This window comes from Mus pahari, chromosome 16 (genome assembly GCF_900095145.1).
Source record: "Mus pahari chromosome 16, PAHARI_EIJ_v1.1, whole genome shotgun sequence".
In the NCBI taxonomy this organism is placed as follows: Eukaryota; Metazoa; Chordata; class Mammalia; order Rodentia; family Muridae; genus Mus; species Mus pahari.
The window spans coordinates 41,064,730-41,079,501 of NC_034605.1; the positions used below are offsets into that span (position 1 = coordinate 41,064,730).

The following is a 14,772-nucleotide window of genomic DNA, read 5'->3' on the forward strand; positions in this document are numbered from 1 at the left end:
AAAAAAAAAAAGAATGATGTTTGTAAAAATGTGGTTTCTCCAAATGTGTTGACAAAGGGTTCTAATGCTGTTTTCAGTGCTTTACAATTCTAATAGCTGCTCCAGCACAGGCTTTACTTTGTAAGAAAAAGAGCAATTTTCTTTTGTTTACTGCTAGGGCAGATTTGGAACCACACTTCAAAAATCCTCTGGCAGGGCTGGAGAAATGGCTCAGCGGTTAAGAGCACTGACTGTTCTTCCAAAGGTCCTGAGTTCAAATCCCAGCAACCACATAGTGGTTCACAACCATCCATAATGAGATCTGACGCCCTCTTCTGTTGTGTCTAAAGACAGCTACAGTGTACTTACATATAATAAATAAATCTAAAAAAAAAAAAAAATCCTCTGGCAGCCAGCTAAAATAAACCAAACGTGCCCCACAATTCCCAACCAAAACAAACCAAACCAAAAAAGAAAGAAAAAAGAAAAAAAGAAAGAAAGAAATCCTCTTTCTAAGGAGTCTTCTAGACATTGGTCATGGGTACCCATAAAATTCCCAGATTAATCACCACCTCTACCAAAGTCATTACAAGAAGCCAAGAATTACTGTTCCTTAAGGCGAGCACCCAGCATCCAGTTTCAGAAATGTTCCTAAGCCTGTGGTGCGTTTCCTTTCTGTTTCCCTCTTTTGAAAATAATTCTTCCTACAAACACTCTATCTGAGTGTCCATCACTAGACTGTGTGAAACTCTGGGGACTGTGTTAGAATTCAGCATCTGCATCAATACCTGGGTGACGTCAGGCTCCACCGCTTCCTCCAGCTGCTCCTTTGACTGAGTAATCTCAAAGCTAGGGGTGCAAACTTGGGCCTCCCTCTTCACAGCCTGCTGTCGGAGTTCTAAATTCTCCAGCTTCAGCTCTTCGACCTGCCGCTGGAGCGCCGTGGTGAGAGCTCTCTCGCTCTCACAGGTAAACAGCAAGCTTTTCACTTGAGCGACCAGCTTCTCAACTCTCGACTTCAATTTCCGCCTTTCTTTCAGGTTTTCCTTTTCCCGCCTCTGGAATTCCTCCTGAAAAGACAAGAACTCTTGTTCCCGGATCTCCTTCTCCCGCTTCAACAAGTCCAGGGCAGAGCTGGTGGCCTTCTCCAGCTCCCCTTTGTGGCGCTGCAGCCGCTGGAGCTCCTCGTCTTTCCTGCTTAAGGTCTTCTCGATCTCCAGGCACTGACTGGCCGATCTGTTCTTCTGCTGTATCTCAGCAATATACCTTTCCTGTAAGCGCACGTAATGGACCTTAATCTTTTTCACCTGGAGCTGGAGGCTCTCCTTGTCTTTCTTGGATTCCTGAAGGTGCTTTTTGGTGTTAGCCGAAGCTTCCTGCAGCTCCTGAAGTTTCTTGTTGATGTCATTCTTCTCTAGGATTACATTGTATTTATCATTGATTAACTCCTCAATGCTCACCTTTAGTTTATTTATGATGTCAACCAACACGTGCTGTTTGGTGACCTTTGTCTGTAGTTCTTGAACCCTATTTTCTAAGTTCAAGTTCTTACCACGGAGGTCTTGAATCTGCAGTTCCTGTTCTTTGTTAGTCTGTTTTAACTTCTGCAAGGCTTCATTTAAAGCCATGTCCTCTTCCGGAGGCTCCAAGCCTTCAAAGCCGACCTCCCTATCTGGCCTCAGGAAGTTGTCCTGAGATCTACTTCCCTTGAAGATGCCAGCTGGAGACCACGGTGGTGAGGTAATGGCTAGGCTGTCTACGCCGTCTTCTGTGACTTCTTCCTGGTGACTAACTGTTACCTCAGACATCTCTCCGGAATTCTGTACTTCTTTTGAAGAAACTTCAGGCTGTAAGTTATAGTAAATAAAATAAATGTGAATGAGTAGGCAGCTGAACACAACCCCCACCAGCATGGCAGAGCACACCAGGAGGCATAAGCTAGACACGTGCATCTTATGGACTGTCACCATCTTTCATTGGGTAAACTTCCTGGTCACATATATGGGGCTTTCTTTGATCCCAAAATCAATTTTAAACAAATGTATTCATTACTATAGACTAAAAGGGCTTTTGAATAAAGATCTCTAATAATAGTCTTCACCCATGCTGATCCCTATGAACTTAAGAACGGTAGGCACACTTCAGGACTGATTATATGCCCACAATACATGTTGGTGGGGGTGCGTATGTAACAAAAGACTGCATAATTGTGGTATAGAATGCTGAAATGAATATGACATTAAGCCCCCTCATAAAAGATATCTGTAGGGGTGGTATTATATCAATTTAGAGATGTTGAGCCCCTGACTTTTAATGCCTTTTCCCTGGGATAAAGTCAAGGTTTCTGAGGTCTGGCTAACTACTCTGGATAGCTTACCTACCCACACCCACCTATCATAATCTTCTACCATACCCCCTGCTCCCCGAAGTCCCGTCACAGACCATGCAAGTACAGGGAATTCAGATACACCGCTCCTTGTTTGTGGAAAACTTACACCCCACAGTTGCCCAGAACTACATCAAGGAAGCCTCCCCAGACCCTGGAGAAGAGCCCTCAGTAGAGGCGACCATTCCACTCTGTGTAGTTCTAAGGGTCAAGTGCATTCATTCATCTGGGTGATTCATTTGCTAATCTCTATGTCTCTTACGAGGATGGTATTTTCATGAAGACGAGAGCCGTGTGTTTTTCTTGTTTGTTTTTAACACTATATAACCACTACATATCCTGTTCTGGTACACAATAGATTCTCAAGAGAACTGCTGACTACTGAGAAAAAACCCTAAATTCGATGGAGAAAAGAACAATCTTGAGAAACTGAAATTCATCTTTGAAATGCTGGTTTCTAGAAATCAACATGGGTAAGTTAAGTTCTCTTTCAAATACTGCCATCTAATTTCCAAATAAATGGGGAATGAGGGAGCCTTCTACAATCACAGACAGAGGAGTAATACCTTTTCTTATGGAGCTTACATTGAAAATGTGACTATTGGGGCTGGTGAGATGGCTCAGTGGGTAAGAGCACCCGACTGCTCTTCCAAAGGTCCGGAGTTCAAATCCCAGCAACCACATAGTGGCTCACAACCATCCATAACAAGATCTGACGCCCTCTTCTGGAGTGTCTGAAGACAGCTACAGTGTACTTACATATAATAAATAAATAAATCTTTAAAAAAAAAAAGGAAAGAAAATGTGACTATTTACACTGCTTTTGGATTAAACTCTTCTTTGCTGGACTTGTCTAGAGAATCCAGAGACTTTATATTGTTGATAATGCCAGTGCTTTTAGGATATCACATATGTGACCATCACCAAGGAAACCTAAGACAAGTGCATTTTTCCTTGTCCAAAGAAGTCCAACCGGGTGGACCCATCCTTGGCTTGCTTTGTCACATAATTTAACAAACACCTCTGTACAATCTCCCTTTCTCAGCCTTTGCCTCAAGGCCAGCTCTCGAGTCCCAGCTGGTTTGGTACAACTCACATAAAAATGGGTTATAATGATGGCACCATGTTTGCTATGCCATGTAAATACTAAGGAATTCAGGACAGTGAGTCAGAATCTTTACAGGGGGAAAAAAAACCCCACACATTTGGTAGAACTAATCTCTAAGTATGGCCTGCATTTATTAGGAAAAATTATATTTGGTTGGTTAAGATTCCCCATGGGAGTAAAGTCCCTTGTACTGACCTGAGGATTTAATACCATTCAGAAAGGTCTCAGATTCTGTGCTTTCGAACAGTACAAACACGCCCGCAGCCTTTAGTTTGTCATAGGCTTAAATGACACCAGCCCTCGAGCTTACCTCCTCTGCTTTATAAACAGCTCTCAAGTCAAGCTGGTCGAAGCAATTCTGCCTATCAGATGAATTGTCACCATTTTTACGGACATTTTCTTTATCCAGAAAGCTTTGAGGCTGACTGATGTTGAGGGCAACATCTACAACGGCACTTCTCACGAATGGGGCCTCTGTGAGCAGCTGTGCCTCTCCTCTGTAGTAGTTTAGACACAGACTTCTCGGAGATTTCCTCACTGGCTCGTGAACAAGTTCGTCTTTATTTTCAGAAATGCTACTTTCCACTGAACTTTCTTCCTTAAATGGATGTGGCTTTTCGCTGCCATCTGCTGTATCATTGTACACCTGGCTTGGCAACTCTGGCTTCTCCGAGTAAGAAAACTCCCCCCTCAGGTCTTGAACTGTCATTTCATCGTTAAATGCTTCTATCCAGTGAAATTTGCAAATGGGTTCAAATTGTCTCAAGGAAGAAACCCTAGTGTTAGCTGGTTGATTCTGCTCACTCTCTGGGTAATTCCCAAGGTTGATATCTTATTAGAAAGAGAAAGATAATGAGTTACCATAAACTTACAGAACAACTGTTAGTTATACTTAAAGTGATAACATCTTTTAAGAATTACGGAATATTTCAAACCAAGCCACTTTCTCCATCTTTAATATAGCATCTTCATTTCTCCATTTTTAATATAGCATCTACTGATCCCAAGACAGCCTCAAACTCACGACCTTCCTGCCTTTACCTCCAGCGGTTAGGATTACAGATGTGTGCACCTTGCTTGACTTAGGTTTGATCCCTAGCACCCACGTGACAGGGCACAGCTATCTAGTCCCAGGGGAGCAGATGCCCTCTTCTGGCCTCTGAGGGCACTGCTGCACCTGGTATACAGAGACCCATACAGACAAAACATTCACACACACAAAACAATAAAATATATTTTTTCTTTGAAGAAGGATTAAAAATGGATAGGATAACATAATTGCAAATACCTAAGAGTGTTTAATTTTTATAAGTATTCAGTGCTAAAGAGGCAGAATCTCCAAAGCTCATTGGCCAGCCGTTCTAGCAAATGGATTAAATTAGTATAGTTCAAAACTCTATCTAAACAAATAAGGTGCAGAGCAATAGAGAAAGATCCCCCAAAGTCAAACTCTAGTATACAGAGACGCGCGTGCGTGCGCGCGCGCGCACACACACACGGCCTACAGGGTGGCAAGTGTAGAATAAAAGATAGCAGAAATAAATTTTCTTATCCTTTCTCCTTATTAACTGACCAACTCAGCTGTATAAAATAGCATTCAGTTCTACATAACTAACAACTCACCAACTCTCTGAAAATCTGTATGTTAAATGAAAAAGTCTGTGCTTGATAATATCTTTAACAACCATCATGACCACTTAGGTAAACACTGCTGAATACCACACAGCATCTCAAGCCGTGCAATCTGATTGGACGCCATCAACCCTGCTTCCTACACATAGCACTTACTTTTTATCACAACAACTTCCAAAAGCCTGGCTTTGCAAGATATCGTAAAAAGAATGACTGAAATAGTGAACTGCTCTGAATGAGTGAATGAGGTTTGAATGATATGCAGCATTTGAGACAGCCTCCAGTTTCAACATCCCTTACAATCGCCTAGTAAACAATGGTAACCATAAACAATAGCATTTTTACAGAAATAGCATGACTCTACCTATGTTTTAAAGTCTTCCAGGACCAAGGGGATGGCTCAGTTGGTACACACTTGCCTTGCAAACATAAGGACCTGAGTCCAATACCTAGGATGCCGTAAAAATGTTGGGTATGGTGGGTGCAGTGAGTGGCAGGCGCTTGTAACCTCAGCACTGGGAAGGCAGAACAGTGGTCTGCCTGGGGCGCAGGGGCCAGCCAGCCCTAGCCAGGGTAGTCTAACTGGGGGGTTCAGAACAGTGAGAGGCCCTGCTTCGGAGAGGGTGGCTAGCCTTCCTGAGTCCAACAGCTATGACTGTCCTCTGGCCTACACATGCACTGGCATATACATGCTTCCGTGTGCAGTTTGAGAGGCAGTTTTAAAAAGTAAAAAGGAGAATTTGCCTCGTGTGGGTGAGTCACAAGGTTGGAACTCCAGGACTGGAACACAAAATCCTCCAGTCTTTCTATAATTCCAAGTTTTTCTTTTGAGAATCAGCCACATAGATACAAGTAGCTCCAATTCATTCTACCGAAGATTACTTTTTAAAAACATTTTTACTTGTTCCTAATGTTGCGATCAAACCCAGCACTGAGTCGGACAGCAGGTCTAATCTGCAGGGATACAGAAGTGGAATAGCTGGATTCTAGAAAATACTGACCTTAAAGTTTGTTAGATATTGTGAAGTTACTGTCCTAAGCAGTTGTTATCCATTTGTATCTCTACCAATTATGGAAAGAAGAATATTTTAAGCTGTGTGTGGTTGTGCTTTTAAATCACCTGGGAGATGGGTCTCTGCACATCCATCGGGGACTATCTTTTTTTTTTTTTATTAGATATTTTCTTCATTTACATTTCAAATGCTAACCCAAATGTCCCTTATACCCTCCCCCGGGGACTATCTTGATTATATTAATTGATGAGAAAAGACCCATCTTTATTCTAGAGAGATCTTTCCCTGGGGCGGGGGGGGGGTTATTGAGAGTGGGGAAGTGACCACGTCCTCAAACAAGGCCACACCCACTCCAAGGCCACACCTCCTAATAGTGCCCCTCCCTATGAAAACCATTTTCATTCAAACCACCCCAAGTGGTTTTGACTTTTGAGAAGACTTGAATTGCAGCTTGTTAATTAAAGATACACAGCCTTGGGCTGCTGAGACGGCTCAGCGGGCAAGAGCACCCGACTGCTCTCCCAAAGGTCCTGAGTTCAAATCCCAGCAACCACATGGTGGCTCACAACCATCCGTAACGAGATCTGAAGCCCTCTTCTGGAGTGTCTGAAGACAGCTACAGTGTACTTACATATAATAAATAAATAAATCTTAAAAAAAAAAAAAAAAGCAAAGAGTCTAAAAAACAAAGATACACAGCCTTGGTTAAATCAGATCCTTAATGCAAAAATGGAAATAAAAAGCACTCTTATTTTAGAAAAAGAAAACTCCACCTTCTCATAGGATTACCTGTGGGTTTACTGTATAACATGTATAAAGTGCTTATCTCAGTACCTGGCTAGTATTACCACAGGACACATAGTTTCTGTATATTTCAGCAAAGGGGTACTTACCACCTAACAAACTGACTTCTGTGCTATAAATATCTTCAGAGAACGTGTGTGTAGACTCATTTCCCCTTTTTACATTCTTTGTTTCACTCTGTGTAATAATTTAAAAAGCATTATTAACATTTCAAGAAAATAGCTTCTTCTAAAGGAGTACATAATTTGCTGTGTAGTTTCTTGTGAGATTTTGTTTGTTTTACAGGCATGATATGCATTTTAGTACATTTTCCCACTGCATATTTAGCTCTCTCTAAATGACTTGCAGAATAAGTGACAAGTAGCCTGTTACTTAGTAGTTTTTTTAAAAGTGAGATTATGTATCTTTCATCACAAGGACAGTGAAGATGTTTATATCTCTTGGTGATAACTTTGGGGTTAGCTTTTAGAGACAGGGTTTCAAGAGATACTACTGTCAGACTTTCCTGAAACTCATGTGGACCACAGCCTTCAACCATGACATCCTCTGACCTTGTGCTCACAAGAGATTCGACATGTGACCAATCATGCCCAGATAGGTAATTATTTTTTCTCTGTTCCTATGACATGACATGGCTGGTGTGGATGCTGGAGGACAGCTTTGGGAAGGTCAGTCCTCCTTCCACCTTGTTCTGAGTAAGAATCTCTCTTGCTGTTCCTGCCAGGTTGAGTACTCCAGGTTTCCCAGTCCGTGAGTTCAGGACAATTCTCCGCCTCCCATCTCACAGTAGGCTTACAGATGCGCGCTATCAGTAAATGTGGCTTTTACCCGGGTGTTGGGGAACTGACCTTGGGTTATCAGGTTTGAGTAGCAGCACCTTTAACTGCTAAGCCACCTTGCTAGTCTCAGCTCAGATAATTCTTTAATGTTTATTAAATCTTGTCTGAACAGGTATTTGTTATTTCTGTTTTTGTTTGTTTAGTTCACATTGAAGATAAGTGTCCAGTCGTGAGGTGACACCTGGTTCCACTGAATAATTTATAAACACATGTAGGTCTGTTCTTCAGTATTCTTAATGTTATATAATAGGGAATATTAAATTAGTATTAGAAATAAGATAGCATAGCATGTATTTAAATTTTTTGAGAAAAAATTGGTTTTATCATAAATAGTATCTCACATATGTGGACCTGAATGATGTCCTACTACGCAGAAGCAGGCCAGCTGGAGCAGCAGAGGGAAATCTGGTCTCAAAAGCTAGGAATATAGCCTTAAAACCTTACTGCTATCAATAATAATCTCTCAGAGTTGCCCCCATACAATAAAAACTCCAGCTTATAAAGAGCCCCTTACTTAGGCCATTCCTCCTAGTGAGACTTAACATCACTGAGAACCAAACAGGACCACTGACATGCCTTCAGACTGTATTTCACACAGTTCTCTTGGGATCTGGGTTCTCAAAAAACTTCATGGATAATTTTGAGCTCTAGTTTTCTCTGTATTATTATTCTTTCTAAAACTCCTTTTCTTTTTAAACTTTACGAGTATGGGTGTTCTGCCTACATGTATGTCTGTGTATCACATGAGTGTTCAGTGCCTGCAAAGGCCAGGAGGTGGTATTGGATCCCCTGAAACTGATATTCCAAACAGTTATGAGCAACCATGTGGATGCTAGTATTGAACCCAGGGCCTCAGGAGAACAGGAAGAACTAACTGATCCATCTCTCCAGTCCCTTTGTTTTCTAATTTTGAAAAATATAAAAAATAACATTATCAATATGCATACTTGTAGGCAAGAGACCCATAAACATAAAGTAAATAACTTTTTAAAAATCCTGATTACATAAAGAGATTATATAAACATTAATAAACATTAAAAAAAATGAGAGGCTGGAAAGATGGCTTAGAAACTGACTTAAGATCACTTGCTTCCCTTTCAGTCCACCCGTTCAGTTGCTACTCCTCACGCTGGGGAACTCACAGCTGTTTGTAACCAGTTCCAGGGGATCCGATGCTCTTTTCTGATTTCCGTGGGACTGCGATACTTGCACACAGACATGTACGCATACATTAATAAAACAAGTGTTTAAAGTGGCTTTTGAGACAGAGTTTTGCTGTGCAGCCCAGGCTGACCTCAAATTTAGGGTCCTTCTGAGTTCACAACCAGGGTATTAAGATTACAGGTGTGTGCCACCAACCTGGCCAGTATGAACACTTCTCTGTCAGCAAGTATATATTTGCAGTATATAAGGCCTCATCCATAAAATAACTTATAACTGTATTCCATAAAATATCTATGCCCCACTGAAAAAATGTTTCTAGTGCAATTAGAAATTATGGATTATATGGATTATCTTTTTAAATTATGGATTAACTTTCTTAATCCATAAAAGACTTTATGGATAATTCTTTTAAAACTTTAGTTATTTTTTGTGTGTGCTGAGGGACTCATGTGATGCTCACAGGACAACATGCAGGGACTTAGTTCTCTTCTACTGCTTAGGCCTGGAGACTGAAGTCAGGTCATCAGGCTTGGTGGCAGAAGCCTTTGCCAGCCAAGCCACTGCACTCCCCCCATTATGAATTAACTCCTTAAGTTTTATATTTTAAAAAAGGTTTATTTATTTTATGTATATGAGTGCACTGTTGCTGTCTTCAGACACATCAGAAGAGGGCATCAGATCCTGTTACAGATGGTTGTGAGCCACCATGTGGTTGCTGGGAATTGAACTCAGAACCTCTGGAAGAGCAGTCAGTGCTCTTAACCACTGAGCCATCTCTCCAGCCCTTGAGTATCTTTTTAAATATTGCCTGCAGATAGACTTTTAAACTGCAGTTTAAATACTGCCTGGAGATAGACTTTTAAACTGCAGTTTATCTTAGATCCCTAACATTAAATAAGCTCTCTAGGAAGCCTCTGCCAGTTTATACTCCGAACCACATGAATTTTTCATTATTTGTCCATTTTTAAAAAGATTTATTATGCATATGAGTACACCATTGCTTTCTTCAGACACACCAGAAGAGGGCATCAGATCCCATTACAGATGGTTGGGAGCCACTATGTGGTTGCTGGGAATTGAACTCAGGACCTCTGGAAGAGCACTGAGTGTTCTTAACGGCTGAGCCATCTCTCCAGCCCTGTCCATTTTATATATATATATAAACTTAATATGGTACAACTTAACCCCTTTCTACTATTTTCCTATACTCTTGCTATCGGCTACAAGTGTCAACATTCTTGAAGATCCTGACACATCGCGATCTCTTACTCTCTGGGAAAGGACACTAAGGCTTCTCATGAAGACACAGGATGGGTGCTGTCTGTGTCAGGCATGGCAGCTGGTCACCTTCAGAGAGACACAGTGCAAGATGCACTAGAGGAGGAGGCAGGCCCTTGTTTGGGCTCTCATGCTGCCTGTGACTGAGCTGGAACCATGTCTCCTAGCTATACGCCTGGAACTTCATGAGCAGAAAGGATCTCTTTTAGAACACCGTCTGTAAAACTATTCCACCCTTTGCACACTAAGACTGTCTGCGCATGCACCTTCCCTCTGCATCCACCAGAGATCTTTTACTATCCCTCGTAATTTTGAAAAATAAGTTGCTCATATGAGAGCAATCTGGGCTATGTCTCCAAACTTACTACTGTAGGTTGCACACCTGAAGCAGGTCTGAGGAGGAGAAGCTGGCTTCCATACAGAAGGGCGAGTCTGAGTAGGAGAAGTCTTGAGAGGGACCATGGACATTGATTGTTTCCGACTCTGACATACTTTCTAAAATTTCATCCAAGTATCCACTTCAAAATGTACCGGAACCAAAGATGAAGGCAATAGCTTTCCTTTTTGTTTTGCACTGCCAGGGATGATGACCAAAACGTTTGAAGAGTCTGTATTTCTAACCGCTAAATGACAGAAGGCTTCTTTAAAACAAGCAAACAAAAGAGAAAGACACATTTTTAGTGTCAATCAGTGTGTGCAAAGACTTTCCTTACCCTTTTTCACAGTAAGAAGGCTAATGAAGGGGCTGGAGAGATGGCTTGGAGGTTAAGAACACTGGCTGCTCTTTCAGAGGACCAGGGTTCACTTCCCAGCACCCAGATTGTAGTTCACAACAGTTTGTAACTCCAGTCCTGGGAGATATGACACCTTTTCTGGTCTTCTTGGGAACCGAATACATGTGGTATATACACATAAGAACTTTTTGAAAAAGTAAAGTTCACTACTCTAGATTTTACAATGCCATTTTCCAACTCAGTATTGCAGTAAATAGTGATTTAGCCAAAGTCAAGCCAATGTGTGTAGCTTCTAATAATGTTCTACATAGCAAAGAAGTCTACTATTTCCAAACTACTATCAGAAACGTTTTAGTTTTCACAAAATTTCTATTGGGTCTTTCTCTGTAGCCTGGGCTGCCTTAAGTTCATGGCAATCCTCCTGCCTCAGCCATCTGACTGCTGGAATTATGAGCCGCCACCATGACACTCAGCCTCAGTTTCTGCTTTCATTTTGGTCTACTTTCATGACGTTAGACAAAAGTTGAAAAACTGGAGGCATCTTAGAAGTCCTACGTCGGGCTGGAGAGATGGTTCAGAGGTTAAGAGCACTGACTGTTTTTCCAGAAGTCCTGAGTTCAATTCCCAGCAACCACATGGTGGTTCACAACCATCTGTAATGGGATCCGATGCCCTCTTCTGGCGTGTCTGAAGACAGTGACAGTGTACTCAAATACATACAATAAATAAATCTTAAAAAGAAGTCCTACATCATCACCCATAGCTACCGTCATCAAACTCTGCCTGCTTTTACTTTGTAATTATTTGTCCATAATCCACGTGTTCATTCTAGCTCCTGTCCTCACTACTTATCTGTGGTTTTTGGTTTTTTTTGTTTTTGTTTTTGTTTTTTTAATTTTATGTCTATGAGTACACTGTAGCTTTCTTCAGACACCCTAGAAGAGGGCAGAAGATCCCATTACAGATGGTTGTGAGCCACCATGTGGGTACTGGGAATTGAACTCAGGACCTCTGACAGAGCAGTCAGTGCTCTTAAGCACTGAGCCATCTCTCCAGTCCTGATTTGTATTCTCATATTTTTGGTTGTGAGGCTAGCCTTTAACGGCTGAGCTATCTCTCCAGCCCCCTGATCTGTATTCTTATACACATCTGTCCGGAGATAGGATACGTAGGTCCAACCATAAAATCCAAGTTCTTCTGTTTGTCCATGAGGCATTCAAGCCCTACATCCACATCATTTACCCAATACTACTCCATACAAAGGGGTGCTTTCTAACGTCCCAACCGTCTGACTGAGCCTGTGCAGCTCCTCGAACCTTCCATAGTTTGCTTCCTGTTGCTATAATGAATCAACTTGTAAGGGTTTATGATTTATACTTCTGGTTCACAGTTCATCACTGAGGGAACTCAGGGCAGAAACTCAAGCAGATTGGGAAAGACCATTGCTTACTGGTTTGCTCATCTACCTTCTTTTAAAACAACCCAGGAATGGCCCAGACCACAGTGGGCTGGACCCTCCAGCAACAATACGTAATTAAGGAAATGCCCCACAGAAATGCCCACAGAGCAGGCTGATGGAGACCCCCCCAAACTGAGCTTTCCTTTCTCCATATGACTCAAATAGATTGTATGAAGCTGGCAAAAGCCAGCACACCAACTGTCTAGCTTAACATTCTCCGTGATGTGATCTTTGCATTGCTCTCTCGTAATTCACCACTGTCTACTGTTCAGTCCTAACCACTACCGCAAGGGCGCTCCTGACTTTCCGTACCCACATTATAAGTGCCTGGCAAGGAGTCTAGAGCTTCTCAGTGCTTCCTGCATACAGGCCACTGCTCCATGTCAGCTCTCTTCTTTCTTGGGCCTCACTCACTTTCCTACTAGATGTAATTATGTGCCAGTATTTGTATGTCTGTGCATGTCTGTGCTTGTGATTCAAGGTGTCCTGGGAAGCCAGTGGTGTCCGAGCTGGAGTCAGGAAGAGGGGGGTCACCTGACCTTAGCACTGGGAACCGGACTCCAGTCCTTTGTATGAGCAGTATGCACTTTCCCAGCTGCACCCATGTCTCTAGCCTCTGATTCTCCTATTTACAGTCTTCTCTTTTTACACCAAGTGGGATAGGTTAGTTCAGGGCTTTTAAAACTTTTCCTACTCACTATGTAAAATTTACATGCATATAAAGTAGAAATACAAATAAAACACTTACTGATAATAAATTATACAGAAATTTATTTTAAAAAATTCTTTTGATATACATATACTATTACTACTTGTTAAATAGGAAAGCAAACTTACATACTAATTAAATGTGTTTATCTGACATAATACCATCCAAAGATATACTACTTTAATATTTATATGCTGAGAAATGGGACCAGGAAAATATTAGGTCTGCTTTCTGTAATGAAACGATTATTTCTATAAGGCCAGAAAACTGCAATGTACAGTACAAACTCTGCAGTTCATAATGAGAAGTCCAAAAGCCTTGGGAATAAAATTTTCATTCCCTGGGAGGCACACTGGGTTCCCCAGGAGCCGCTGACAATGGGCCTTTAGTCAGATGGCCTGACTTAGGGAGGCTATGTCTGGAGCTGCTGGAGGCCACCTAGCTGGAAGAGAGAACAAGGCGGGAACAGAGCTGGTTTCCAGAATTCTTTGGTATCACCAATTACAACGAAACTAAGTTATCAACCAATCAGAATTGTACTAAATGTCACTGCGTTGCCCCCCTACCAATTATATTGGAGGTTACCTAATCCTTCTGGAAAATTCTCTCAGCCCTTCATAAAAGGGGTTCATGAGCCACTCAGGTGGTTGCTGTTTTGATAAATGCTGGTAATTTCTGCAGTAAACACTCTTTTTGCCTTTGCATACTACTTGAGTCTGGGGTCTTCCTTCAGTTATTCTTGGATCTAACAGGAACACATAAGTCTCAAATCTGAACAGAGGTATTTCAGGCAGTTTGCTGCTGTGGGTTGGTATAGTGGTGAGAACAGTGAAAGCTGTGTGAAGTTATCATGGGTGAATAGTGCCAGAAATTTGTCAGCTTCATCCCACAGTTTAAATTATGAATCAAGTTTTGGGTGTGGAGAATTTATCATGACTCTCCCCACCCCATTATGGGGCCATGATCTTCAGTTAAGAAACTTTGGGCTACACAGTTAAAACACTGGCCGAAAATACCCCGCATTCTAGTGACATATTATTGAATTGTCTCAGTCTACCCTTAGTATCTGTCTGCCTGGATGACTTAATTACTTATTTACTGAATTCAAATCGATGTCATCATTTGGTAAGCTGTAAAAGAGTGGGCTAAGGACTGGGCAGGGCTGCTGGAGGACACAACCTTGGGCTCCCCTTTCCCATCCTGCAAACAAATGCTACCTGTGGGATGACAGGGATATGCAGAGCCTTAAACACTTTCCAAATGCAAAATGTTTCTTTTCCATGGGCCTGTGACTTGCAAATTACACTATAAAACATTTAGCCAGTTGTGGTGGCACATGCCGGTGGGGTTTGCTGAAGGAGGCAGAGGCAGGAGTATGAGGCCTGGGCTACACATTTGGGCTGGAAAGATGGCTCAGCCATTAAGAACACTGACTCTTCTTCCAGAGGACCCAGGTTCAATTCCCAGCACCCACAACTGTCTGTGACTCCAGTTCCAGGGGATCTGACATGCAGGCAAAACACCAATGCACACAAATAAAAACAAATAAATCTTTAGCCAAGCAGTAGTGGCACACGCCTTTAATCCCAGCACCAGAGGCAGAGGCAGGCAGAATTCTAAGTTTGAGGCCAGCCTGGTCTACAGAGTGAGTTCCAGGACAGCCAGGG

At 42.0% G+C, this 14,772-nt stretch overlaps 1 protein-coding gene across 3 annotated transcripts in view; it reads right to left on the bottom strand.

Moving 5' to 3' along the window:
• Cage1 (cancer antigen 1) overlaps positions 1 to 14,772 on the bottom strand; it is a 33,495-nt gene that overhangs the window by 17,798 nt on the left and 925 nt on the right. For 2 of the 3 annotated variants that reach the window (XM_029547564.1, XM_029547563.1), the window contains 4 exons: positions 10,586 to 10,844; positions 7,012 to 7,099; positions 3,784 to 4,304; positions 768 to 1,826 (listed from right to left, as the gene is read on the bottom strand). In XM_029547564.1, the coding sequence (XP_029403424.1) occupies positions 768 to 1,826; positions 3,784 to 4,304; positions 7,012 to 7,099; positions 10,586 to 10,693 (1,776 nt within the window). In that variant the 5' untranslated portion in view covers positions 10,694 to 10,844. Of the gene's footprint in view, positions 1 to 767; positions 1,827 to 3,783; positions 4,305 to 7,011; positions 7,100 to 10,585; positions 10,845 to 14,772 lie in introns of those variants that run through there. The other variant, XM_029547565.1, reaches the window with a different exon arrangement.